The sequence below is a fragment of the Cicer arietinum genome, chromosome 5 (genome assembly GCF_000331145.2).
Source record: "Cicer arietinum cultivar CDC Frontier isolate Library 1 chromosome 5, Cicar.CDCFrontier_v2.0, whole genome shotgun sequence".
NCBI classification, from domain to species: Eukaryota; Viridiplantae; Streptophyta; class Magnoliopsida; order Fabales; family Fabaceae; genus Cicer; species Cicer arietinum.
This window is the reverse complement of record NC_021164.2, coordinates 4,983,693-5,008,867: the sequence shown is the minus strand read 5'-3', so window position 1 is coordinate 5,008,867 and position 25,175 is coordinate 4,983,693. Positions and strand designations below refer to the sequence as shown.

General features: G+C 31.9%; 1 protein-coding gene and 1 long non-coding RNA gene across 8 annotated transcripts in view; one reads left to right on the top strand and one right to left on the bottom strand.

The window, feature by feature from the left end:
- The window catches only part of LOC101489840 (uncharacterized), a 45,068-nt gene that overhangs the window by 18,335 nt on the left and 1,558 nt on the right, over positions 1 to 25,175 (bottom strand). For 2 of the 7 annotated variants that reach the window (XR_001143871.3, XR_012163348.1), the window contains exons 4-7: positions 24,981 to 25,173; positions 24,576 to 24,900; positions 24,338 to 24,427; positions 19,801 to 20,052 (exon numbers count right to left, since the gene is read on the bottom strand). This is a non-coding gene — a long non-coding RNA (uncharacterized lncRNA). The other 5 variants (XR_012163352.1, XR_012163350.1, XR_012163353.1 and 2 more) reach the window with 5 other exon arrangements.
- On the top strand, positions 3,315 to 19,834 carry LOC101490063 (ABC transporter C family member 12-like). The gene is made up of 27 exons (XM_027334891.2): positions 3,315 to 3,655; positions 4,098 to 4,276; positions 4,530 to 4,569; positions 5,094 to 5,250; positions 5,355 to 5,469; positions 5,562 to 5,642; positions 5,766 to 5,790; positions 6,349 to 6,405; positions 6,607 to 6,672; positions 7,356 to 7,430; positions 7,552 to 7,659; positions 8,007 to 8,141; positions 8,414 to 8,520; positions 8,616 to 8,709; positions 9,094 to 9,261; positions 9,638 to 9,778; positions 10,409 to 10,609; positions 10,722 to 10,820; positions 11,281 to 11,433; positions 12,143 to 12,531; positions 14,144 to 14,324; positions 14,864 to 15,187; positions 15,526 to 16,282; positions 16,837 to 16,958; positions 17,361 to 17,606; positions 18,592 to 19,015; positions 19,482 to 19,834. Exons 1-27 carry the CDS (start codon positions 3,323 to 3,325, stop codon positions 19,559 to 19,561), a joined length of 4,857 nt encoding a protein of 1,618 aa, XP_027190692.1. The 5' UTR covers positions 3,315 to 3,322; the 3' UTR covers positions 19,562 to 19,834.

Below are 25,175 nucleotides of genomic sequence, written 5' to 3'. Positions count from 1 at the left end.
AATGTGTTGCAGACTGAGAGAGACATGATAACTTCACTTTTGAAGGTCCTGAACTATCTGGATACTGGGAAGTATTTGGGATCGAATAAATCCTTAGACGGTCATTAAAATTAGCTTCAGTGATTGATGTAAAGAAAGATTACCTTCAATGGTGGTTGTAAATTTAACTTCAATGATTGTTGTGAGGAGATATAATAAGGTCAACTTGTTAAGGAGTGGAGTCATAACTTTGATGTTCACCTTCCACATAATAATAATTACTAACAATTCTAATACCACATTGGCTATTCCAAATAAAAAAAATCTTCGATGGTTGTTATCACAAAAAGGTTTCTGATTTTTTGTTTGTTTGTTTTTGGTATGTAGATGAAGTGGTAAACACCACTAATAAACATAAATTGCATTTTCTTTAAAAAGATAGTAAATAATATAATTAATTCATATAACTATAACTATGAGATCATTTAATAATATTGAGTGCGAATTTGAAACATAACATCTAATTTAATTGATGTGTGTTAGATGAATTAAAATTTAAGTACAACTTGCATTATTACTTATGTTAACCCTTTTAAGTGAATTTTATTTTATTTTTTGCTACAATAATTATAAAATGTTTATACATATACAAACAAGACGAAATCACGTGCATTATTGTCATTAACAAGAAAAAATGTTTTATTTATTCTTTTGATATAAAAATGTTTAGGAGTAGTTACTAGCCATTGATGTTATAAAGCTCACTAGGGCGGTTTCTTGGTCCCATGTTGAAAATCATTATTGAACACTTCTGTTTTTTCTTCTTAACATATTTCTAAATTATTATAATGAAATGATTTCCATTTTGATTTTGATTGGATATAATTTTTTCTAAAACTCAAACACGATTGGGGTTGGTGTTCCGCTAAATAAATACAATTAGTAAATTTTCCTATTTTTAAATTTTTATATACATATTACTTCTTCTATATATATATATATATTTAAAAAATTAAAAATTATTATTGATTATTTTATTGTCTTCACTAATAAATTTTAGGTAAACTACTACTTTAATCTTTAGAAGTATAAGACTTTATTTTGATTTATGTCTCAATAAAAAATTCAAATTAATCATTGAATTATCATAATAGTTGTAAAAGATATAGCTTACTATCATAAAAATTTATGGAAGATAAAATTTAATATTAAAATAATCTATGACCGTTATAATATTAAGAACTAAACTGACTGACAATTCAATGATTTGAAGACTAATTTTGATTTTCTACCAAATCTAAAGATCAAAATGACATTATTTTATAATTTTAAGGATTATAATAATAATTTATTCAATAATTTTTTAATCATCGAGAAGTGATATTAGTAAGAAGTATATATATATATATATATATATGTATATATATTTTATTTTTTTTTCAACAAAGCAATGGAAAAAATACTCTTATTAATTAATATATATATATATATATATATATATATATATATATACATTTCAAAAATAATTGTATTAAATAATTTGAAATGAGTCTTAAATAATTATATTAAAGTCTCAATTTATTTTTAAGGAAATAAATAGTAGTAAGGTGTGACGTTAGCAGTGATGTTATATATCCTATTGATTTGTCCGTTGTGTCTTTGGTTCAAACTTTCTATGTTACTTTATGTCTCTTGTTCATACAAGTGAGCCTCTCACTCAATTTAGCATCATATATATAATTGCGTCAAGTGTTACGTTGCATTTTTTGTCTTCTATCCCCACCTCAATTATTCTCTATTAATTAGGAAATCATTTTCTCTTCTCCTCATAATATAATGGTTATAATTGTTTATTTATCTTTTAATGAAATCCACGTGTATCTTTCTACTAGACACAATTAATGGCCACTAGAACTATAAGCATTATGATCTTTACTCATAACAATGTTTTAAAAACTACATTTAATGTTTAAAATCTTTGAAATGTGATTTAATTGATTTAACCACAATTGAAGTAGATATTAATAAATAAATACAATAAGAGATACTTTCATAACTTTAAGGTACCGTATTAAAATATTTTCGGAGATATTTGTAGAATAACATCACTTTGGTCAATAATTTTTTTTTCCAACTTTTTAGAAAAGTAGATATTAATAACTAAAAATAATAAAAAGCTTTTAAAATGTAAAAAAAAAAAAAATAGATTGAATTAACACAATAAATTTTGATATAATTAGGTTAAACTATATCACGATCTAAATAAGATTAAATCAACTAGTGAATTATTAATTTTTAATTCAATTAGTTTATCAAATAATCTAAACAAAATTAAATTAGTTAGTGAACCATCAATTCTCAATTCAATCAATTGATCAACCGAAACGATCTAATTTTTTAAACAATGATTCTACCTTCACCAGAATTCGAAATCCAAAATCCTTTAACTTTTTAGTTCAAATCAATTGAACTACTCAACTCCAAACCATCATGATTATAAATTTGGTAAATCAACAAAAACAAACATAAAATCAGGACCGTCGAATCTTGATCCAACTGTTCCAAACAGCTAACAGCTAAGTGCATGGAAATTGTGACCACATGATATCTAAATTTCTTTGCCAAATAATTGGTTATTTATAACTGTCATTTAGCACTCTACACTCCACTACTATGCCACTTCACTTTTTGCTATCTTTATTTGCTGCAGAAAAAAACAATAGTGGAACTAGAATAAAACAACTAAACAATTCTTTTGTTTTCCTACAAATTCAACACTATCATAGTTTACCTCTAACATTGTTCATCTTGGTTTTCTTTTTGTGATGGAGAGTTTGGGAATTCAGAGAGTCAAATGCTTCAGAACCACAATAGATTTTGACACCACATCTCTACTTAAAAGGTATTGAATATATGAATTATCATTTTAATATATTTAATATTTAACTTATTTATAGTCGATGTGAGACTAACCACTCACACTTGAACTCAACAGAAACACTATATGAAATTACACACCCGACTCTCACATACTTCCATTGTGACATTTTTCTTTCTTGATGGTGTCTAATTTATTTTATCCTTTTTTTTTCTCTTCAATTTTTAACATGAGGATGTTTGTGGTTTAATGTTGCAGTTACTCTTCATTCTTGTGTTAGAAAAAGAGCTCTTAAAAGCATCATTGTGTCAACTGATTGAGCCAAAGATTGGTTCTGATGGTATAGCTCAGTGGTATAGGTTGAGACGCTGAAAGAGTATTAAGGTTCAGGGTTTGATCTTTGGTGCTAACAAATTCTCACTTTCCTTACCAAATTAACCATTAACATTTTACCAATAAAAAAAGATGGGTTTTGAACCATTGATTTGGTACTGCAAACCAGAACCAAATAGTATTTGGGATAAAATAGTGGACAGTGCTTTTGGGTCATATACACCTTGTGCAATCAACACTCTTGTTAACTCTACTTCAAATTTGGTTCTTATGGGTTTGTGCTTATATAGAATATGGCTTATCAGTTGCAATGTTAAAGCTCAAAGGTTTTGTTTGAAATCAAATTACTATAATTATGTTCTTGGAATGTTGGCTTGTTATTGTGCTGTTCAGCCTTTGTGGAGATTGGTGATTGGAGATTCAGCTTTCAATCTCAATGAGGAAACTAGTTTTGCTCCTTTTGAGGTTTGTCTCTCATATCATACTCCAAAGAGATCACTTGGCATGAATGCACACTCAGAGTCAATATTTGATGTTGTTAGCTTTAGTTCATCTAGTCAGTGTTATGAATTGTAGATTGCAAAATAATAGGATTTGTTCAAATTTCACTATTCAATGGAGTTATAGCGCCGCTATCTAAAACATTTTGTACTAAATAATGTATCGCATAAAAATAACGAATTTTTTAAATTCTAGCATCACTATAGCCTTCTTTTTGAAACTCTTTTTGCTATATAGTGTCTCACAAAACAATAGCAATTTGTTCAAATTCTGTAAGCACTATAGCCGCGATTTAACAACGCATATAGTGATGCCAAAGTTAAATGTCATGCTGTGAAAGAGAAATATGTAGAATTTGGGTGGAGTGTGAAATTTTAAACCCCTTTCTATGTTTGTGTTCTTGCAGATAACTGCTCTGGTCACTGAATCAGTTACTTGGTTCTCAATGATAATTCTCCTCCTCTTGGAAACCAAGATTTATGTTAGGCAATTTAGGTGGTTAGTGAGGTTTGGAGTTATTTATGTTTTGGTGGGAGATATTGTTATGGTTGACCTTCTTCTTTCAGTCAAAGATTACTCTAGCAGGTTGACTTTTAACTTTTCAATACATTTCATTTTCATTTTTAGATCAATAATGCACTCTATTTCATAATCTCTTATTATTAATTCCATTTTCTAAGAAGTAACAAATACAGTAACCTATGATTTCTTTAGCAGCATTGTGTGTGTGTTTTTTCCCCTAAAGTAATTACTTTGAATGTGATGGACATAGAAAATTATGCTTCATTCTTGATGGTATGTACAGCACCACACTCATGCTTTGATTTCATTTTTGCAGATCTGCTCTACTTCTGTATATTAGCACTGTTATCAGCCAGGTATATTTCTGATTTTAATTTCCCCCTTTATAATGAAGCTCAGTATAAAAATCTTCATTATACTTGTATTTGATTTTCATTTATTAGATTGGAATATTTAGTAAAGTGTTGTTCTATTGAAGATAGCTAGCTATCAGTCTATTATGTATCACCTACACTTCAGATTAAATGCATGTCCAGTGTTTAACATGTGTTGGTTTCAGAAACCAACACAACATTGACATCTATGGTTACATTCAATGACTTTCCTTTATTTAAATTATTATCGGTGTCTACGTGTCAATGTCGTGTCCAGTGTATGTTCAATGCTTCATATGTCACATGCATTGTAAGCCAGTAATGATTGTTTCCCTCGGCCTTAGACCCCTTTAAAAAACTTGACTCGGTTCAGCCTTGATTTGAATGAATGTTTAATTAGATATCATATATACAAAATTTATGGTTCAAAATCTTTGTAGATAGGGTCTTGGTAGTCACTCAGATACATCATAGTAAACTTATGGCTACTTTATCTGATCATGTAGGTGCTGTTTGGAACCTTACTTCTAGTTTACATTCCTAATTTGGTTCCATATTCTCACCATACAACAATCCAAGCTGAAATACCTGAAAATGCTGAATATGAACCACTTTGTGGAGATGATCAAGTTTGCCCTGAGATGCGCGCCAATTTTTTATCTAGTGAGTAATCCAAGAAATGTTTGAGACCATCAAATATATGTATTTTTTTGCTTATATTTGAGACTGGAGGGCATATTAATGTTTTATTAATGTATTATATGAAGGATTAAGTTTTGGATGGATAACTCCACTCATGAAACAAGGCTACAGAAAACCCATCACTGAAAAGGATGTTTGGAAACTAGACAAATGGGATCAAACAGAGACATTAAATGAAAAGTATAAATTCTCTTTTCTTATTGTATAGTTCTTCATGACATTCATATATTATGTACTATATACATAATTTAAAGTACTTTTATTTTCTGTAGGTTCCAATGGTGTTGGATGTCAGAATTTCAAAGCTCTAACCCTCGGCTTTTAAGAGCATTAAACAACAGCCTAGGAAAAAGGTGCATATTGACAGCTTTTTTGGCTTTCTTTTAAATTGTTAGTTCTTTATTTGGACTCTTCCAGATGACCTTAGTAATGCAGTTCTCTCAATTTTATTTTTGATTTGTCTTAAATTTGGTTAGGTTTTGGTGGGGAGGCATCTATAAGGTGAGACCCCATTTTTTGGTATTTAACTTTATTGCCTCAAATTAACATCTAAGCATTGCAAGTTACCTCTAGTTTCAGGTTGATAGGAGTACGATGTAACTATAATGTACAAGGTTTATATTAATAGTTCCACGAAGATGAAATATAGCCTGAAAAAACATTTATAAGTGAGAGACATTTTTCACCTTACACCATGATTTGTAGGATTGAGTTAGACCTGACCCAAATTTTAAGATGGTATCAAAGTCTATCCGAAATCTATTGGGCCACCTATTATCTGACCACCCGACTCATGCTCCAGATGTCTAGTCCTGGGTATGAGGGTGGGGTGTTGTTGAAAGTCCATATTAGATGAAATATGACCTAAAAATGCATTTATAAGTGAGAGACATCCCTCACCTTATAGTCAATTTTGTAGGGTTGAGTTAGACCCAACCCAAATTTTATTCTCATTAGAGTATGAAAAAAAATTGTACATTAGAAGGCATGAGATAACATTGTTGAACTATGTGTGTGCTGACTCTTGTGGAACTTGGAAATTTTTAATGATCTTTGCAGATTGGTAATGATCTTTCTCAATTTGTGGGGCCTATTTTGCTGAACCATCTCTTAGATGTAAGTTTATTTCTCCCTAAAACCAAATTGGATTGATGTGAAGATCGAAACTAAAGAGTGTAAAGAAGTACAATGATACTATGATATATCCAACTACACATTCAATAGGAAATATGAGAAAAAAATTGTCACACAACACAAGAATGTTTATGACTTGAACTAGATATGTTATAGTTTGTGACTGTTATTTTTAATTTGCAGTCAATGCAAAATGGAGATCCGTCTTGGATCGGTTACATCTTCGCCTTCTCCATATTTGTTGGAGTGGTAAGGCTACTATCTCTTTAAGTATAGTTGAAGTTCTTTTTTTGTGTCTTTTTTTTTCATGATTTTCTAGTCATATAGATAGAACATCATCATTAATAGTTGTTAAAAAGAAAGATAGAATTTCATTAATATGAAACTATAAATTTTGTAGCAAGTTTTCTTCTTAGTTGAAGTGAATATAGAGATAAAGTTATGTCATAAAGAGAAGCATAGTGACTATGTGAAGGTTGTAATGTACACCGGAGGTTTATGTTTCTCACATATATATACATGCATAGGGATTTACGTAGGCACAATTAGCTTCAACTCCGTGATCAATCACTGTGTTCTTGTGTGCCTTTATTTATCTATTTTCCCTAGAGTTGGGTTTGCTGTTCTAACATTGTAAGGACCTATTTCAGCTTACTTTCTTATGCAAATCTTTACTTATATAAAATAATTAATCCAAAAGTTCATTTTTGTGTAGCCATAAATTTTCCCGTGTCTAGAATTATCACCATCCCTAAATATCTAGCTTGTTACTTGTATGTATTGTTAACACATGGAGAATGATAAAGTAGTATACGTTTTTACTTTTCACAATGGATAGAGTTTGTCTTTGATATCATAACTATTTTATACTTTTCATAGAATTCGATAAAAATAAGAAAAAAATAATAAATAGATGCTTCTACTCTTTTCAGTCACTTGGTGTTCTATGTGAGGCACAGTATTTCCAGAATGTTATGCGTGTCGGTTTTCGTCTTAGATCAACATTGGTATGTCATATCTTTTTCTTAATATTTATCATTATTTTATGTCATATCTTTTTCTTAATATTTATCATTATTTTATTTATCTACACAGTTTATATGATATGACTTTGTGTAATTGTTATAGGTGGCGGCTATATTCAGAAAATCTTTGAGGCTAACTCATGAAAGTAGAAAGAAGTTCTCATCTGGGAAGCTTATGAATATGATAACAACAGATGCCAATGCATTACAGGTTTCATTTCCTGCTTAAACTGAATATGCAAGTCTTTTCAGAAATATATTATTATGACATATAGCGCTATTTTTTTTCAACACGCTAATAGCGCTATTGCGTAGTGGATTTTTGTCAAATAACACCATGAAAACCTTTAGGCTATTCCATAAATTTTATTGTATCATTTTAATGTTTACTAATTATTTTATTATTATATCATTATTTATTTTAGGCATGTATCCTTAATGTATCATATCCTAAACTTTTTAAGGAGTGACATATCACCTTATCTGATACGCATTGTATCCGATACTCGTATTGTATCTGTGCATCATTTGCTAATAATACTGCTTTACAATGTTCAGCAAATATGTCAACAACTTCATGGACTATGGTCAGCACCATTCCGCATCATCATAGCTATGGTTCTCTTATACCAACAGCTTGGTGTTGCTTCAATTATTGGATCACTAATGCTAGTTCTCATTATACCACTGCAGGCAAGTTATTTTATTTTAATTTTTGACTTTTGAAATTCAATCTATTTTAATGAAGATTACAAAATGTTTGACAGTTTAGAATTTAGTATAAGTTATCTTGTTCATTTTATAAATAAAAACTTTTTTCTTTTATTTTATAGATTTCGCTCCGATTAATTTTAGGAACTAACATAACAAAGTGCTATCATGGTATGATTTGATTGAATGCATGCATAAAAAGTTTTTACATATCAATGTACAAAAACTAATTTCATAATATTTTTTGAAAACAGACATTTGTGATTAGCAAAATGCGAAAACTGACAAAGGAAGGACTACAACAGACAGACAAAAGGGTTGGTCTCATGAATGAAATTCTAGCTGCCATGGATTCAGTGAAGTATATATAAGAACATTAATATATGACCACTTTCAACACTCAAGTATAGATTATTATGTATTAACATTGTTTGTGATATGCTCAATATGATTCAGATGTTATGCGTGGGAAACAAGCTTTCAGTCTAGAATTCAAAGCATTCGACATGAGGAACTATCATGGTTCCGCAAAGCACAGCTACTATATGCTGTATGAATATGAACCTTGATATGATTTCATAATTCAAAGTGTTTCCATATTCTTTCATGTGTTCTGTATTAAGATCATTGAATTATTCATTTTTTTTTTTAAAATTGAGTTACTATATAAACTATATAAAAGTTGCACGACAAAACACTGTACTTAATGTCACATTCTCCAGAGACAATGACGTCTGCATAATTGTTTTGAACATCTATGAAATTTCTGTAAGGAAATTAATTTTAATTTGTGTTACTTGAAGATATGTTCTCTATCAAGTTATATAGAATTTATTTTTCTATATGTCTGTGCTACACAACAATTTTCATGGACTATTTCTCCTAAACTATGAAAATTGTAGCATTTTTCCTAACTATTTGTTCTCTATTGCAGCTAAACGGTTTTATACTGAACAGCATCCCAGTTCTTGTGACAGTAATTTCCTTTGGAGTGTTTACTTTACTTGGTGGAGAATTGACACCTGCAAGAGCATTCACCTCATTGTCACTGTTTTCAGTTTTGCGCTTTCCTTTAAATATGCTTCCAAATTTACTAAGTCAGGTTGTTGTTTGCACTCATTTCATTCAGTTAAATTGCTCTTCTTTTTCCAAATAAAATTGATATAATAAAATGCGACTCACTTTCCATGTGGATACCATATCAATTAAAATGTGCTCGTGGCAGTGCTGACTAGGACTTATGTTAGTCCATCAGCAGAAATTTGACGGTAGGGACTAATGTTGCAAACAACGAATATATAGAGAACTAAACTTCGTAAAAAATATTAATATGGATTTAACTTGGAAAGTTGCAATTTTATAAGGACTAACACTTATTTCACCCCAATATTTATTTTTCTCTGTTTCAAATTGTGAATAGCATTTTGCTTAAGATATGTAGCTATTCCTTACTGTCTAGTGATTGTATTTTATGACAGGTAGCAAATGCAATTGTCTCATTGCAACGTTTGGAGGAACTTTTTTCGGCCGAGGAACGGAATTTAAAACAAAATCCACCTATTGTTCCAGAACTTCCAGTCATCTCAATAAATAATGGATACTTTTCATGGGATCCTAAGGTTAATTTTTCACTCATTCTTGTAAGCATTGCCAATATTTTGGTAAAGCTGTCTTAATTGTTTTTAAACTAATAGCAGCATTATAGAGGACAAATTATTTATAGTTTTTTTTTTTACGTAACGAATTATTCATAGCTGACATCTTTATTTCAGTTTTTTCTCAAGTGTAGCTTTTTACCCTGTTATCAAGAATAATAATAATAATTAACAAAAGGTAACATAGCATCATGTCAGAGATATGCTGCATGGAAGTTTCATTAGAATTCTCTCTTCCCTCCACCACTCCACCATAGGCCATATCAAGGACAACCAATGTGGTAAAGTAGCGGCTATAGCATAGTGGAATTTTAACAAACCATTATTGTTCAACAAATTCACAATTTTGTACAAAATATTGTCAAATAGTGGCTTCAATGGCGCAATAATGCTGTAGTATTGCGGAAAATTAAACAACTGCTATTTTCTGCAGTCTATGGTTGACAACACTAAGGAAAAGTTGAATATTGATAGGAAATATTCTCAAATTGAGGCAAAAAAGTTCATTTTTGATTTGTTTTTATGCATTTTATTTATAATCTTGATATTAGAAGTTTACAATTCACTTGTATAAAAAACCTATTCAATTCACAGGAAGAGAAGGCCACATTATCAAATATCAATGTTGAAATACCAGTTGGAAGCTTAGTTGCAATCATTGGAGGTACTGGAGAAGGGAAAACATCACTTATTTCAGCAATGCTCGGAGAGCTACCTCTTGTATCTGATGGAAATGCTACAATCAGAGGCACTGTTGCTTATGTTCCTCAAATTTCATGGATTTACAATGCTACAGTGAGTTTCACCTTGGTTCATGCTTCTAAGATTTATCATTTTATTCATACTACATGCAAAGTGAACAAATAGTACTGTTTTATCAAATTCTAAATCACTTTATGTTTTTCAGGTTCGTGAAAATATATTATTTGGATCGAAATTCGATCATGGACGGTATTGGAAGGCCATCGATGTAACTTCTTTGGAGCATGATCTCAACTTTTTACCTGTAAGATTGTTCACAAACTTTCATTTTCACTATTGCTTCTATAAATCAAGTGATTTCTACGACGATTGACGATACTCTTTATAAATAATAGTTCATGACTCTCCTCGTCTTTATGGATAAGATAGTGACCTGATTGATGTCTATTCAATATGAGATGCATATTTTTCTTCTTCTTATTTTTATCGAATATCATTTAAGTCATTATCTCAGTCATGGAAATGGAGATGACCATTAATGTCTACTTCTAAGAGATGACGTTTGCGATCGATGGAGTCTTAAATATTTTTGAAATACTGAACCATGGTGGAGCGTGGTCCTTATTACAATTTTCCCTAAAAAACAAAATGAAAGTTTTTTACCTCCTGTAAGATTGTTTTTAAAATTTCATCTTCTCTATAGTTTTTCAGAATTAATACAAAAGTTTTTTTATTATTTATTTATCTCATTTATATCTTTTCAGGGACGTGATTTTACGGAGATCGGAGAAAGAGGAGTGAATATTAGTGGTGGACAAAAGCAAAGAGTTTCTTTAGCTAGGGCTGTATACTCAAATTCAGATGTATATATATTTGATGATCCTTTAAGTGCTCTTGATGCTCATATTGCTCAAGAGGTATTATTCTTATCAAGCTCTAAAACACATATCCTTTTTATGATATAACTACCATTTGTAAGCTAAATGTCATGTGACAAGTGGTTCAGTGTAGACCAGCACATGCAAATCATTCGAAACTTCAACAACATTATAAGTCTCCTTTTGGAAGTAGGCGTTTACAGTGATTTCATCTTCATGGTTGAGACAATAATTTGATCGGTGACGATTTATCAAAAAAAAAAAAGGAAAAGCGAATTTGTATGCCTCAAAACTCAACTCATTCTTTTTTCCTTGTTTTTGTTGAACTGACACCGATCAAGTTACCATCTCATCGGAGGACCGTGAACTTCTACTATCGTCATTGATCGCCTTTAGAGTTTTGAGTGATTTTTAACTACTAGTCCCCTGTGGACCACATACCAAGGGGGTCCAAAGTAGAACCCCACCATCCCCACCATCTTTCGAGACTAATGTACTTACGTTTAATTTCAAAGGTTGTTTCCATATATTTTATAACCTTCATTGATGTAAATTGTCCATATCAAATGAGCAAGAGTTAAATCAAAGTGATTCTCATAGCCAGCTCGTGTACTTTATCAGGCTTTTCTTTCTCCTGCAGTATAAAATATTGGAATTGTTGATGTCACTATTAATTGTTGATTATTTAAATATTTTGAAAGTATCGATGATCATAGTTCATATAATCTGATTTGCAACGTCCTTATAGGTTTTCAAGAACTGTATAAAGGAAGGGCTGCATGGAAAAACCAGGGTTCTTGTCACCAACCAGCTTCATTTTCTCCCTCAGGTGGACAGAATTATTCTTGTTGGTGAAGGCATGATTAAGGAGCAAGGAACGTTTGAGGAGTTGTCAAAATGCGGGCCTCTATTTCAGAAACTAATGGAAAATGCAGGAAAAATGGAACAAGAAGTAGAAAAAAACAAAGATAGAGATAGTCATGACAACAAGACTGATGTCTTACCTTTGAATAATGAGGCAATTATAGAGTTACCAAATGATACGAACTATGAGAAGAAGGGAAAATTGCGAAAATCGGTACTTGTTAAGAAAGAAGAGCGGGAGACAGGCGTGGTTAGCTGGAAAGTTTTAACAAGGTAAGATTGCCATGACCTTATTACAATTTTCCCTAAAAAACAAAATGAAAGTTTTTTACCTCCTGTAAGATTGTTTTTAAAATTTCATCTTCTCTATAGTTTTTCAGAATTAATACAAAAGTTTTTTTATTATTTATTTATCTCATTTATATCTTTTCAGGGACGTGATTTTACGGAGATCGGAGAAAGAGGAGTGAATATTAGTGGTGGACAAAAGCAAAGAGTTTCTTTAGCTAGGGCTGTATACTCAAATTCAGATGTATATATATTTGATGATCCTTTAAGTGCTCTTGATGCTCATATTGCTCAAGAGGTATTATTCTTATCAAGCTCTAAAACACATATCCTTTTTATGATATAACTACCATTTGTAAGCTAAATGTCATGTGACAAGTGGTTCAGTGTAGACCAGCACATGCAAATCATTCGAAACTTCAACAACATTATAAGTCTCCTTTTGGAAGTAGGCGTTTACAGTGATTTCATCTTCATGGTTGAGACAATAATTTGATCGGTGACGATTTATCAAAAAAAAAAAAGGAAAAGCGAATTTGTATGCCTCAAAACTCAACTCATTCTTTTTTCCTTGTTTTTGTTGAACTGACACCGATCAAGTTACCATCTCATCGGAGGACCGTGAACTTCTACTATCGTCATTGATCGCCTTTAGAGTTTTGAGTGATTTTTAACTACTAGTCCCCTGTGGACCACATACCAAGGGGGTCCAAAGTAGAACCCCACCATCCCCACCATCTTTCGAGACTAATGTACTTACGTTTAATTTCAAAGGTTGTTTCCATATATTTTATAACCTTCATTGATGTAAATTGTCCATATCAAATGAGCAAGAGTTAAATCAAAGTGATTCTCATAGCCAGCTCGTGTACTTTATCAGGCTTTTCTTTCTCCTGCAGTATAAAATATTGGAATTGTTGATGTCACTATTAATTGTTGATTATTTAAATATTTTGAAAGTATCGATGATCATAGTTCATATAATCTGATTTGCAACGTCCTTATAGGTTTTCAAGAACTGTATAAAGGAAGGGCTGCATGGAAAAACCAGGGTTCTTGTCACCAACCAGCTTCATTTTCTCCCTCAGGTGGACAGAATTATTCTTGTTGGTGAAGGCATGATTAAGGAGCAAGGAACGTTTGAGGAGTTGTCAAAATGCGGGCCTCTATTTCAGAAACTAATGGAAAATGCAGGAAAAATGGAACAAGAAGTAGAAAAAAACAAAGATAGAGATAGTCATGACAACAAGACTGATGTCTTACCTTTGAATAATGAGGCAATTATAGAGTTACCAAATGATACGAACTATGAGAAGAAGGGAAAATTGCGAAAATCGGTACTTGTTAAGAAAGAAGAGCGGGAGACAGGCGTGGTTAGCTGGAAAGTTTTAACAAGGTAAGATTGCCATGAAATTTCAAATATGAATAGTATAAGAATCTTTTCCTTCAAGTTATAGTTATTACATGTCATGAACGAACTATCACGGGGAATCAAATCAAATTTTTCCTGATTTTCCTACAAAACTTTTTTCTACTTGGACTCAATTTAGATGCTCTAGTTTGGTTATGACTTATAATTATATATCCAAAATTACAGGTACAGATCTGCTTTAGGAGGACTGTGGGTAGTTTCTATACTTTTTGCATGCTACACATTAACAGAAGCTCTTCGAATTTCGAGTAGCACATGGTTAAGTGTGTGGACATCACAAGATTCCACTGCAGCATCTCAAGCAGGATATTTTCTTTTCATTTATGCACTTTTTTCATTTGGACAGGTGATTCTTCAATGACTATGAGTTTCTATTTAACAACTGTATCTTCTCATTTCTCACATGCTTCCAAACTCCAGCATTAAACTTTCTACTTAGTTCTATTTGGATTGACTTATTTGAGCTTATCTATTAACATAAACACTTCTGAGACTGTTTGGGAGAGTTTTTGGAAACAACGGTAAGACATATGATATCCATTAGGTGTTTTAACTTATTTCCATAAGCTCTCCAGAATAACTTAACTTATGAAAACTACTTTTAACTTATAAGAAAATAGTTAGACTTTATTTTATTTTATTATAGAAATAGCTTATACATAAGCACTTATGTTGTAATAGTTTAATTAAGTTGTTTTAATTAGGAGCTTATGATAAGAAATTACATGATAAGTACTTAGCATCTTTTGCTTTACTTGTAAAGAATTAGTATTGTTCAAGAAAATGTTTATCCTTCAACAAGCTATATAACTTACCATAGAGTGCCTTGATGCACTTTCTTCAATTTTTGAAAAATGAAATGAATATTTCCTTTGCTGCATTCAGGTATCTGTGGCACTTGCAAACTCTTATTGGTTGATCATTTCAAGTCTCCGTGCTGCCAAAAGATTGCATGATGCGATGCTAGATAAAATTCTACGTGCTCCAATGCTGTTCTTCCAGACTAATCCCGTCGGCCGCATAATTAATAGATTTGCGAAAGACACAGGAGACATAGATACCAATGTTTTTAATTTGATGAATATGTTTCTTGGGCAAGTCTGGCAGCTACTTTCAACATTTGTTCTTATAGGCACTGTGAGCACCATATCGTTGTGGGCCATAATGCCACTTCTGATATTTTTCTATGCTGCTTATATATACTACCAGGTGTGTTCTATATCTTGCCCTTTGTTTTAGCAATTGATAATTTTTGAGGCATTTACACTAAGAGTATGTTTGAATGGAGGATTTTGGAGAGGAGTGCAGGGTACGACTTATTTTTATTTTCTAAATTAAGGAAGCTATAAAATGATTTAAAGATAAATTAAACTGCGATTGAAATGTTAGATGCTCATCTATTATGTTATTCTTTTAATTTTTTTTAAAATCTCAAATAGTTACTGAAATATAGCGTCAACCCTCCGAAAACCTGGATCCAAACATACACTAAGAGGTCATGGTTGAAGGAATTAACTAACTTTTCCTATTAACATCATGCCTAATAGAGCACAGCTCGAGAAGTAAAGCGCATGGATTCCATTACAAGGTCTCCTGTTTATGCACATTTTGGGGAATCGTTGAATGGTTTGTCAAGCATTCGCGCTTACAAAGCATACGACAGGATGTCAAACATCAATGGACAATTCATGGATAACAATATAAGATTCACTCTTGTGAATATTAGTTCGAACCGTTGGTTGACAATACGATTAGAAAGCTTAGGAGGCCTCATGATTTGGTGGATAGCAACCTTTGCTGTCTTACAAAATGCAAGATCAGAAAACCCTGCAATGATGGCATCTACAATGGGTCTACTTCTAAGTTATACATTGAACATAACAAATCTTTTGAGTGGTGTCCTAAGACAAGCAAGTAGAGCTGAAAATAGTTTGAATTCAGTCGAACGCGTTGACACATATATAAATTTAGAAACTGAGGGTCTTGGTATAATTGAGACAAACCGTCCACCACCCGGATGGCCAATGTCAGGATCAATTGAGTTTGAGAATGTTGTTCTTAGTTATAGGCCTGAACTTCCTCCGGTCTTGCACGGATTGTCTTTTACGGTACCTTCGACTGAGAAGATAGGTGTAGTCGGAAGAACTGGTGCAGGAAAGTCTAGCATGCTTAATGCATTATTTCGAATTGTTGAACTACAAAGTGGAAGAATCATTATTGATGGATGTGATATTTCTACGTTTGGACTAGCTGATTTGAGAAGAGTTCTTACTATCATACCTCAATCGCCAGTTCTTTTCTCCGGTATGAACTATAACCCTAAATCTTATTCTATATTTAGTCAATCAAGGATAAGTTTAATTTTGATCCACTGTCAGCAAAATTTTAAATTTCCATCAAGTCACATTGCATGTCAATCTGAACCACAGTTGCAGGTTTTTGTAATACCAAGATGCCAAAAATACATCAAATGTGATGTTTTTACACAATCATCCAATCAAGTATTAGTATGTTACTATAAAACACATGACTATTTAATTGGCTGCTCTCATAACCATACTGTTATAATAATGTGCCAATAATGTTTAGACTATAGTGTAAAAAATCTAAAAGTGGATAAATAAAATCCATAAAGTATTTCTATTTCTATTCCTATTCAAAAAATTGTTTGAATCAGCAAACTATCACATTAGAAAGTGTTATAATAAAGTGGTCTCTTTCTTGACCATATAAACATACTGGGATTATGTCATTATTATTATTCTTGTATTTTAAGTTTTCTTTTAATTGTGAATAAACATTCTCTATTAATTTGAATATAACATTTCTGTTCTGAAAACTGTCATTCTATCTTTTAGGAACTGTTCGTTTCAATCTTGATCCATTTAATGAACACAATGATGCTGACCTATGGGAAGCTTTGGAAAGGGCACACTTGAAGGATGTAATAAGAAGAAATTCATTTGGTCTAGATGCTCAGGTACATTGATTATTATGGTATAAATTTACTCATTGAGGTTGCGCATTTTATTCAGAAATGATATTTGAACATCAATTTGGAACAACAAAATTAGACAGTTTTTTAAATAGTTAACGTAGTTCACCCACCTTGTGTGCCCAACTGATCCCCAACGGAGATTAATCACTACTATACGGTATTGGATACTTCGCACCTTAAATAATATGGTTATAAAAAAATAGTGGAACATGTTTTTGTACTTAATATAACAGTCATCGAAACTTTGTTCAGAAAAATTTTTCTAACAATTTTTTGTCCAATTTTAAAATTCTAGCAAATATATAATTGGTTTTTCTTAGTGTTTTTGAAAATTTCAATGGAAAACAAGAAGCATGACAAGGTAATCTCTTACATTGAACAAAGGTTTCTGAGGGAGGAGACAATTTCAGTGTTGGACAGAGGCAGCTATTAAGTCTAGCTAGAGCATTGCTAAGAAGATCAAAGGTTCTTGTCTTGGATGAAGCTACGGCTGCTGTTGATGTTAGAACAGATGCTCTTATACAGAAAACTATCAGACAAGAATTTCATTCATGCACAATGCTCATCATTGCTCACAGATTGAATACAATCATCGACTGCAATCGGATTCTGTTGCTAGATGCTGGCAAGGTACATCATCCTAGTTGCATGAACTACAAATATTCTATTCTTGTATGTTGCACTTATATTGGTTCAATGGAAATGAATTGGTCAAAAGAATTTGTCCATATACATAACACTCACTTTTAATTTGGTCCCTATATAAAAAAGTTTTCAATTTAGTCCGTATATGCACTCATTTTTAATTTATTTTTGGATAAATACTTGTCACCCTTATTTGTTAGACTTAAATTTAAATATCCAAGAATAATGGTGTGGCCTAAATCCTAATAATTAAGTCTTTTATATTGTGATCCTTTGATGTATCTTAGGATCCAAACAACTACATTCAAATGACTATCACACTGTGATTTAAAAACTGACTGGAAAGACAATGTCCGTTCAAGTTATAGGGAGACAGTTTAAATGAAACTTCTATATTGGCATGGCTTAGTGCTCACCGCAGCTGTAACCCTAAAAAATATGAAAAAAATATGTCATTGTGTGATCTTTGTCCAAAAAAATAAGTCATTTTCTTGATGATCCTTTGATGTATATTAGGATTCGAGTAACTGCATTCCGGTGACAAAGACCTCTTATATTTTTACATAATAGAGAGAGGTGTATGTGTGATTTATTTATTTTATTTTGTCTCAACCCTTTGGTTCTCAAGGAAAATGAGACTTGGTAATTCAGTGTTCTCCCGGAAAGTATGTAAAGTTTGATCAATAATTATTCCAGCTAGGATCCAAACTCGTTTTCTCCTAAACGATTTGCCCTTAAGTTCACTAACCAGCTGCACCTGGCCACTCGGTTAAAACATTTTTATATATCAACCAAATTGAAAATGAATTTCACATATAAGGATCAAAGTTAAATGTATTTTAACCAAATGACTAATGAGTTAAAGCATTCTAAATGAAGGGGAATTTCCTTTTTCCAATCAATTAGTAATTAATCTCAATTCAGTTTTGGTGGTCCAATATCAAGATTCATCTTCTTGTATATTTTTCAGGTTCTTGAATACAGTTCACCTGAGAAACTCTTACAAAATGAAGAAACTGCATTCTACAAGATGGTACAAAGCACTGGACCTGCAAATGCTGAGTATTTATGTAGCTTAGTATTTGGAAGGACAGAGAACAATTCAAATGAATATAACAACAAGGAGCTGGAAATCCATATGAAACAGTTAGCATCTATCAATTGGAATAGTGCAACTCAATTTGCAATAGCTACTACTCTATCTTCTTTACAAAATCACCTTCAAAGTCCAAATAATAAAGACAAGAAAGACATTCTTAATAGAACAAAGGATGCAGTAACAACACTTCAGGAAGTTCTTGAAGGAAAGCATGATGAAAGTATAGAAGAGACATTGACAAAATATCATGTTCCTACAGATAGATGGTGGTCTACTCTCTATAAAGTTATTGAAGGTAAACATAATAGTTATGGTAGAGAGTAATGGAATAATACTTTCGTGTTTCTATTACTCAGTGTTTTAGACCCGGACCGACCGATTCAACCAGGAATCAGCTTGTCCGTCGGTTGGTTCAATCACAGTCGGTGCTCAGTCTATTAGAAATAGATCGAACCGGGTTCAACCGGTTATGCTTTTTTGTTTATCTCCAAAAAATTAATATTACATGACATAATCATTAGTTAAGATTGAATCTCTGTGTATAAAATTTACAATGTCAATGTATAGTTACTAAACTCTTGTTAGTTGAACAAAAATGTTTCTACTGAGTAAAAATAAATGTTTAATAATCACTTTACTTTCTGTATGAGTTTTTCTATTTTGAAGTACTATAAGTTATACCTATTTCATTATAAAACCTACTATATATGTTTCAATCTGCATTTATTAATTTCTAATCATATTCTCAATTATTCCTTCAGGTCTTGGTTTCTTGATCAGGTTACCTCAGGATAACTTTCAACAGCTAGCACCTGATTTTGAAGGGAGATCCTTTGACTAATATACAAATCTTGAAAATGGGAAATAGAGAGTTACAACAGATCAAATCTTAGAGGGATATAGTTGCAAACACAAGATTCTTCGGATTGTTTTCTCGTCTTTTGTATTTTTTTAACGTTTTCTCTTGTATCAATAGGGTTACATTCTCTTGTATCCATAAGTTTTTGAAATGCTACTACTTCAAACATGATTGTTTGTGGATTTCATTACATACAATTAATGTTACAGACCTAGATTTCCTGTAGTAGTAATATCACGCAGTAATTAATCTCAATCACTGATTTGAGACCGTACAATTTATATTACTCATGCACTAAAATAATCTTGATCATTATGAAATTGTACAAGTGTAGGTTGTATTGCATTGGGTGTGTGAAAGATTAAACGAGATGAGATTTGGAATGACAACATTAGAGAGAGTTGAGGTAACACCTATAGTAGAAAAGATGGCTGAAACTTGATTTAGGTGGTTTGAGCATGTCGAGAGATGACCTGTAGATTTTATAGTAAGGAAAATAAATCAAATGGAGGGTAGTCAAATCGATAGAGGCAGAGTAAGTCTTTGAAAAACTATAAGAGAAACTATTAAGATAGACATGTAGATTAATGAGCTAGAAAGAGATATGTTATATGATAGAACGTTATTAGAAAGAGACATGTTATTAGATATTGATTTATTGAATCTATGACGTGAACTACTAGATCTTGCATGAATGAAATGTTCTTGCTAAATCAAATCATTGTAAATTGAACGATGTTGTTTGAATAAATATATTAACGCTAAAAAAAATCTAATTTGGGTTTGGCTTTCAACTTTTTAACACAAGCTACTACTTATCAAAACGTCACAGTTTCTTAAAACAAAAACAAAAAAAATCCACATTAAACACTTATCGACATTCTAAACACTTATCGTTATCAAAAAATAAAGAAACACACATCACGAAATTTAAATAAAACATGACACATCATAAGAGATAGTCTAAAACAGCTAACGTATAGCAATTTATACCATTGTCCCCGCAATGGTTCCAAACAATTCAACTGTCGGTGCATACCTAGGGATCAAAAGACATTCATATTTAACAAATCTACTCAATCTACTTGTTGCATCAAGAGTCAAAACCCATTTCATACCTTATTCGACAATTTCACAAATTACCAACTCGATTTGCAGAAAAGGATGACTCCTTGCTACTCAGCATATAAACGTTCAAATATAATACAAATAACTAATAAAGTGAAGTTTACGTGAAAATAAATAGAAATAGACAGTGTGGTGATAATTTACCGATTGAGAACTATTTTTATCGATGAGAAAGAATATGGTTTGCAGATTCTCGAATTACTTGTTGCACAACAACAAACAGAATCGAAATCAGTTTAGATTTCACATGGTTATGAGCATTTTAGAATTTAAGAGACACTTGAACTTAATTGTTAGAAAGTATGAGACACTTGAAACCATGTTTAAGTGCTGCAAATCTATTTTGGTTTAATGACATTTTAATCCTTTTTGGTCGCGTTTCAAAATAAATTGGATATGTGTTTAAGATGTGAAACATATATTTTACTTTTTTGTGATTTGTCAATTTAAAAATGATCAATTTGGTTTTGTTATAATATCAATTTAAAAATAAGTAAAAAGAACCAAGAACGTAAGTCCGTATTCTACTATTTGAAGAAAACCGTTCTAGAATTACACGTTAAATATGGTTGTAATGACCATTCTAAAAATATTTAAGACTATTTATAAATCAAATGGACTACGACATAATAAAAACCGCTCTAAAATCAAAAGGACAATGATATTAAGACCACTCAAAAAATTGAAGGGACGAAAATAAAGAGAAGTGGCTCAGAAGTGTATCAGAAAAGGGAGAAGAGAGAAAGTTAGGAATTGCATCCAACTTTGTACTTTTCACAAGAGTTTGACACTTTTTATATAGTGATGGGAAAACAATTTCATATATGTATACTATCCAGTGTGGGACTTTAGCATTTACAGAGTTGAAAACTATTCAATGTATGAAAGTTTTTCAATGTGGGACTTTAACAATTTTTAATACACTCTAATATACTCTCTATGTTCTGACAATCCTTCACTTGAATTAAAAAATGTTTCTAAAGTAGCGTCAAACTTCTATAAGATTTTGCATTAATAGATGTGTTTTCCGACTTGAATCTTTGCATAACAAATAAGATTCATATTCAATAAGAGGGACTCATAGTCTTGAACTTTATTTCTGACATCAAACTCACACACATCATTTTTATTGGGTGTATTCTCAAAAACACATGCATTAATGGCATTGTACGTCTATCCTAATATAGTGCACGCTTTAGAAATTTTACCCCAAAATACCATAGGAAACAACCCCACTTCTACATTCACATAAGTAGTCTATTAAGAGTACTTTTGTAGTTAGGTGTTCTACTCCACATATAATATATATCTCATTAAGAGCTTTTATTACCGCATCCTTTAATCGCTTCAAGAATCATGTTTCTCTAATTTATAATAGCATGTTCATCTCATATCACTTTAGTGTTTGTTATTACCCATTGTACCTGATTCTTGAGATCGGATTACCATCACAAGTGACTCATTGATCTAAAGGAAATAGTCTCATCCTTTTGGATGTGTTTAGGATTTTCTCTCTAGCTAATCCTTTCATCAAATGATATGCTAAATATTCATCAATGCGTACATGATCCACATTAACAGCTCATTTCAAAAGTAACTTCTAATTATGTTGTGCTTACGACGTATCTGTCGTCTCTTACCATTGTAATAACATTTCTAAATTTTTGCAGTAGTTGCGATACTATCTTAGTGGATCAACAAAGCTGCCATTGGTTTTTCCCATAAAAGGATCTCAATTAGCAAGTATCTCAACTAACTCGCATCTTCACTAGCAACCGCTAGTGCTATCATTTCAGATTTCATAGTGGACTGAACCAATATCGTTTATTTCTTCGATTTCCAAGATACAACTCCACCAACTATGCTAAATATATAGCCATTGGTTGCTTTAGAGTAATATGATAAAGTGTTCCAATCAACATCATTATATCTTTCAAGGATGACATGAAATCTTTGATAATATAATTCAAGACTCATGCTTCTTTGAAGGTATCTCATGACTCTCTCGATAGCGTGTCAATACTCTGAAGAAGCAATGTCAATCACAAGAAAAATGAGGTTTGAATTGTGATCCTTTTAAAATTTTGATTCTTGTGTTTAATTTAAATTTAACTCAAGAATGATATTAGTTTGATAAACAATAAAAGGATAACATTCTTCGTTAGTAATATAGCAATAAAAACTTCACGATATGATTAGTGCTAAGTGAGTGATAAATAAATGGTGATAAGGGAAAAAGAATTCACACAGCATTATATCTTGGTTCACCCAAAGTGGGTTACGTCCAGTCCTCACAACCGCGAAATTTTCACTATGTGCTTTAGAACCAATAATGTTCTTCTTCACACCTTTACTCTTGATCGCACCTTGATCAATTACAATCTTCACATTTCAACCTAGAAAAGATTTTTACAATCACCTTTCAACCTAGAAAAGATTTTTACAATCACATTTTAGCTTTGAAAGGATTTTTACAAACATACTCAATCTAACATAAAAGATAAACTTGAGTTACAAATGATGTGTATGATAAAAGTGTTTGGGATCTTGAAACTTCTCAACACTTGTGTGAGATAAATGAAAGAAAAACTCAGTAAATAATGATCAAAAGATATAGTAAAGAGAACTGAAGTTTGCTTGAAGAGTTTTTGACTTGTTTTTAATTGAACAAGTGTTGGTAGATTTGTAAATTGAACTCTTTTCTTGATCTTCCAATTGATCTTCAATTTATAGATGATAAAAGGCTTTGAATTCAGTTTAAAATGAATATAGCCGTTGGACACACTTCCCAAGTGTCAAATATATTTTAAAGCAATTAAACATGTGTTTATATTGTTGTCCAAAATATTCTTCGTTTCTATTTTTGGTAACAGCTGGACTTTAGAACTTTTGACAGTTGTTTGTATGTTATGCTTCTATGTACTTGCGTCAGTGATGCAGTACTTTATTTGTCAAATTTGTACTTGTGTCCCTGCTCACAACTCATCAATTTGAAAATCAATCTTAAGGCTATTTTTCTCCTTTTGGTACTCAGCTCGAGTTCTAGCCTTCACCATTGATTTGAGCTGTCTTCATACTATTTAATACACTACTAGAAAATCAAAATTTAGCGTCGGCCCAAAACCGACGCTAATGGCGATTTAGCGTCGGTAACGGGCCTAGACTAAAACAGTCGAAGCTAATGAATAGCGTCGGCTAAACACCATCCGACGCTATATTAGCGTCGGCTAGGCCTGCGCTACACCGACGCTATCAGCAAAATCAAGACATCCGACGCTAAATATGTCAGTTGACACGTCAGTTGAGAAAATAGGTGCATAGGATGGCCGACGCTAATATCAACAAAGTAGTCGACAACAAAATCTGGGGTTGCAACAACATGAGATACAGTTGCAAGGACTCCAAGGTGCATGCTCTGACCAGAAATCACAGATAAAGGCATGCAGCTCTGAGGCAAAGCGAGATGCCTCACTACAACGCGTAATTCTCCATTGTTTCCTCTAAACACAAAATCTTGTTTAGTTTTAATGTTTGCATAGTCAAACAGAAACATTGTATGATTTTACAGTATATGATGATTTTTTGAACCATATCAAGGAAACCAAGAAAAAGAAAACATCAAATGAATACCTCAGAAACACAAAAGTATCTCCAGCAACTAATCTTTTGGAAGTCACAAAGTACTCCATCCAGTTGTTAGTAAGTGTCGACGCGGTTGACCTGAACACAAAGGAAATGTGAGACTAAGCATATTTTTTGTTTTGCGGTGATAAAAAATGATTTTGATTGAATTGGTTTTAGTTGAAAATAAATTGAATGTAAAGTGATTTATGTTTAGAATGAAAATGAGAATGAGAACTCTAGATACCTGTAAATTAGAGCTCTAACTCCAGATTTTATCAATGATCCAACAATAGGAAGTGTTGGCACTTCCAAGTTAAGCACATCATAGTCCAAAATGCTGTTACCAACAAAACAAAAACCAATGATTACATGTATTGGTTAAAAACCATTATTAGCCTAATAGAACTCTAACTCCAGGTTTTGATGTCTCTGCAACCTCAAATGAGGCCTTATCAACCACATTCAATCACAATTCTATGTCATATTAAAGAAGTGATAAAACATCATACTAGCTCAGATTTGAGCAACTCAATCATCTCCTATAAATATGAGATATGATATTTCAGTGCCTGAAAATAAAAATTAGAAATTTCATGCGATAAAAGACCAAGTAAAAGTCTCATTTAATTAGAAATTATTGCTTTATTACCTCTCGTCTTTGAAGCTCAATAGACCGAGCCAATGCTTGTCTTCGTGTCAACAAGCTTTTGGGTCTTGTAACCTGCAGATGGAAGTAGATGCATGTGTAGATATTTTCCCTTTCACAATTATCTTTACGACCTCTCGATATTTCCAGTGTAGATGCATGTTTTCTATGGTGCCAGCATAAACATCTCGCCTCCCT

Coding starts and splice junctions, on each gene's coding strand:
- LOC101490063 (XM_027334891.2), top strand. CDS start 3,323: ATGGGTTTTGAACCATTGATTTGGTACTGCAAACCAGAACCAAATAGT. Junction 8,710..9,093: donor AAGCACAGCTACTATATGCT/GTATGAATATGA, acceptor TCTCTATTGCAG/CTAAACGGTTTTATACTGAA. Junction 14,325..14,863: donor CACTTTTTTCATTTGGACAG/GTGATTCTTCAA, acceptor TGCTGCATTCAG/GTATCTGTGGCACTTGCAAA.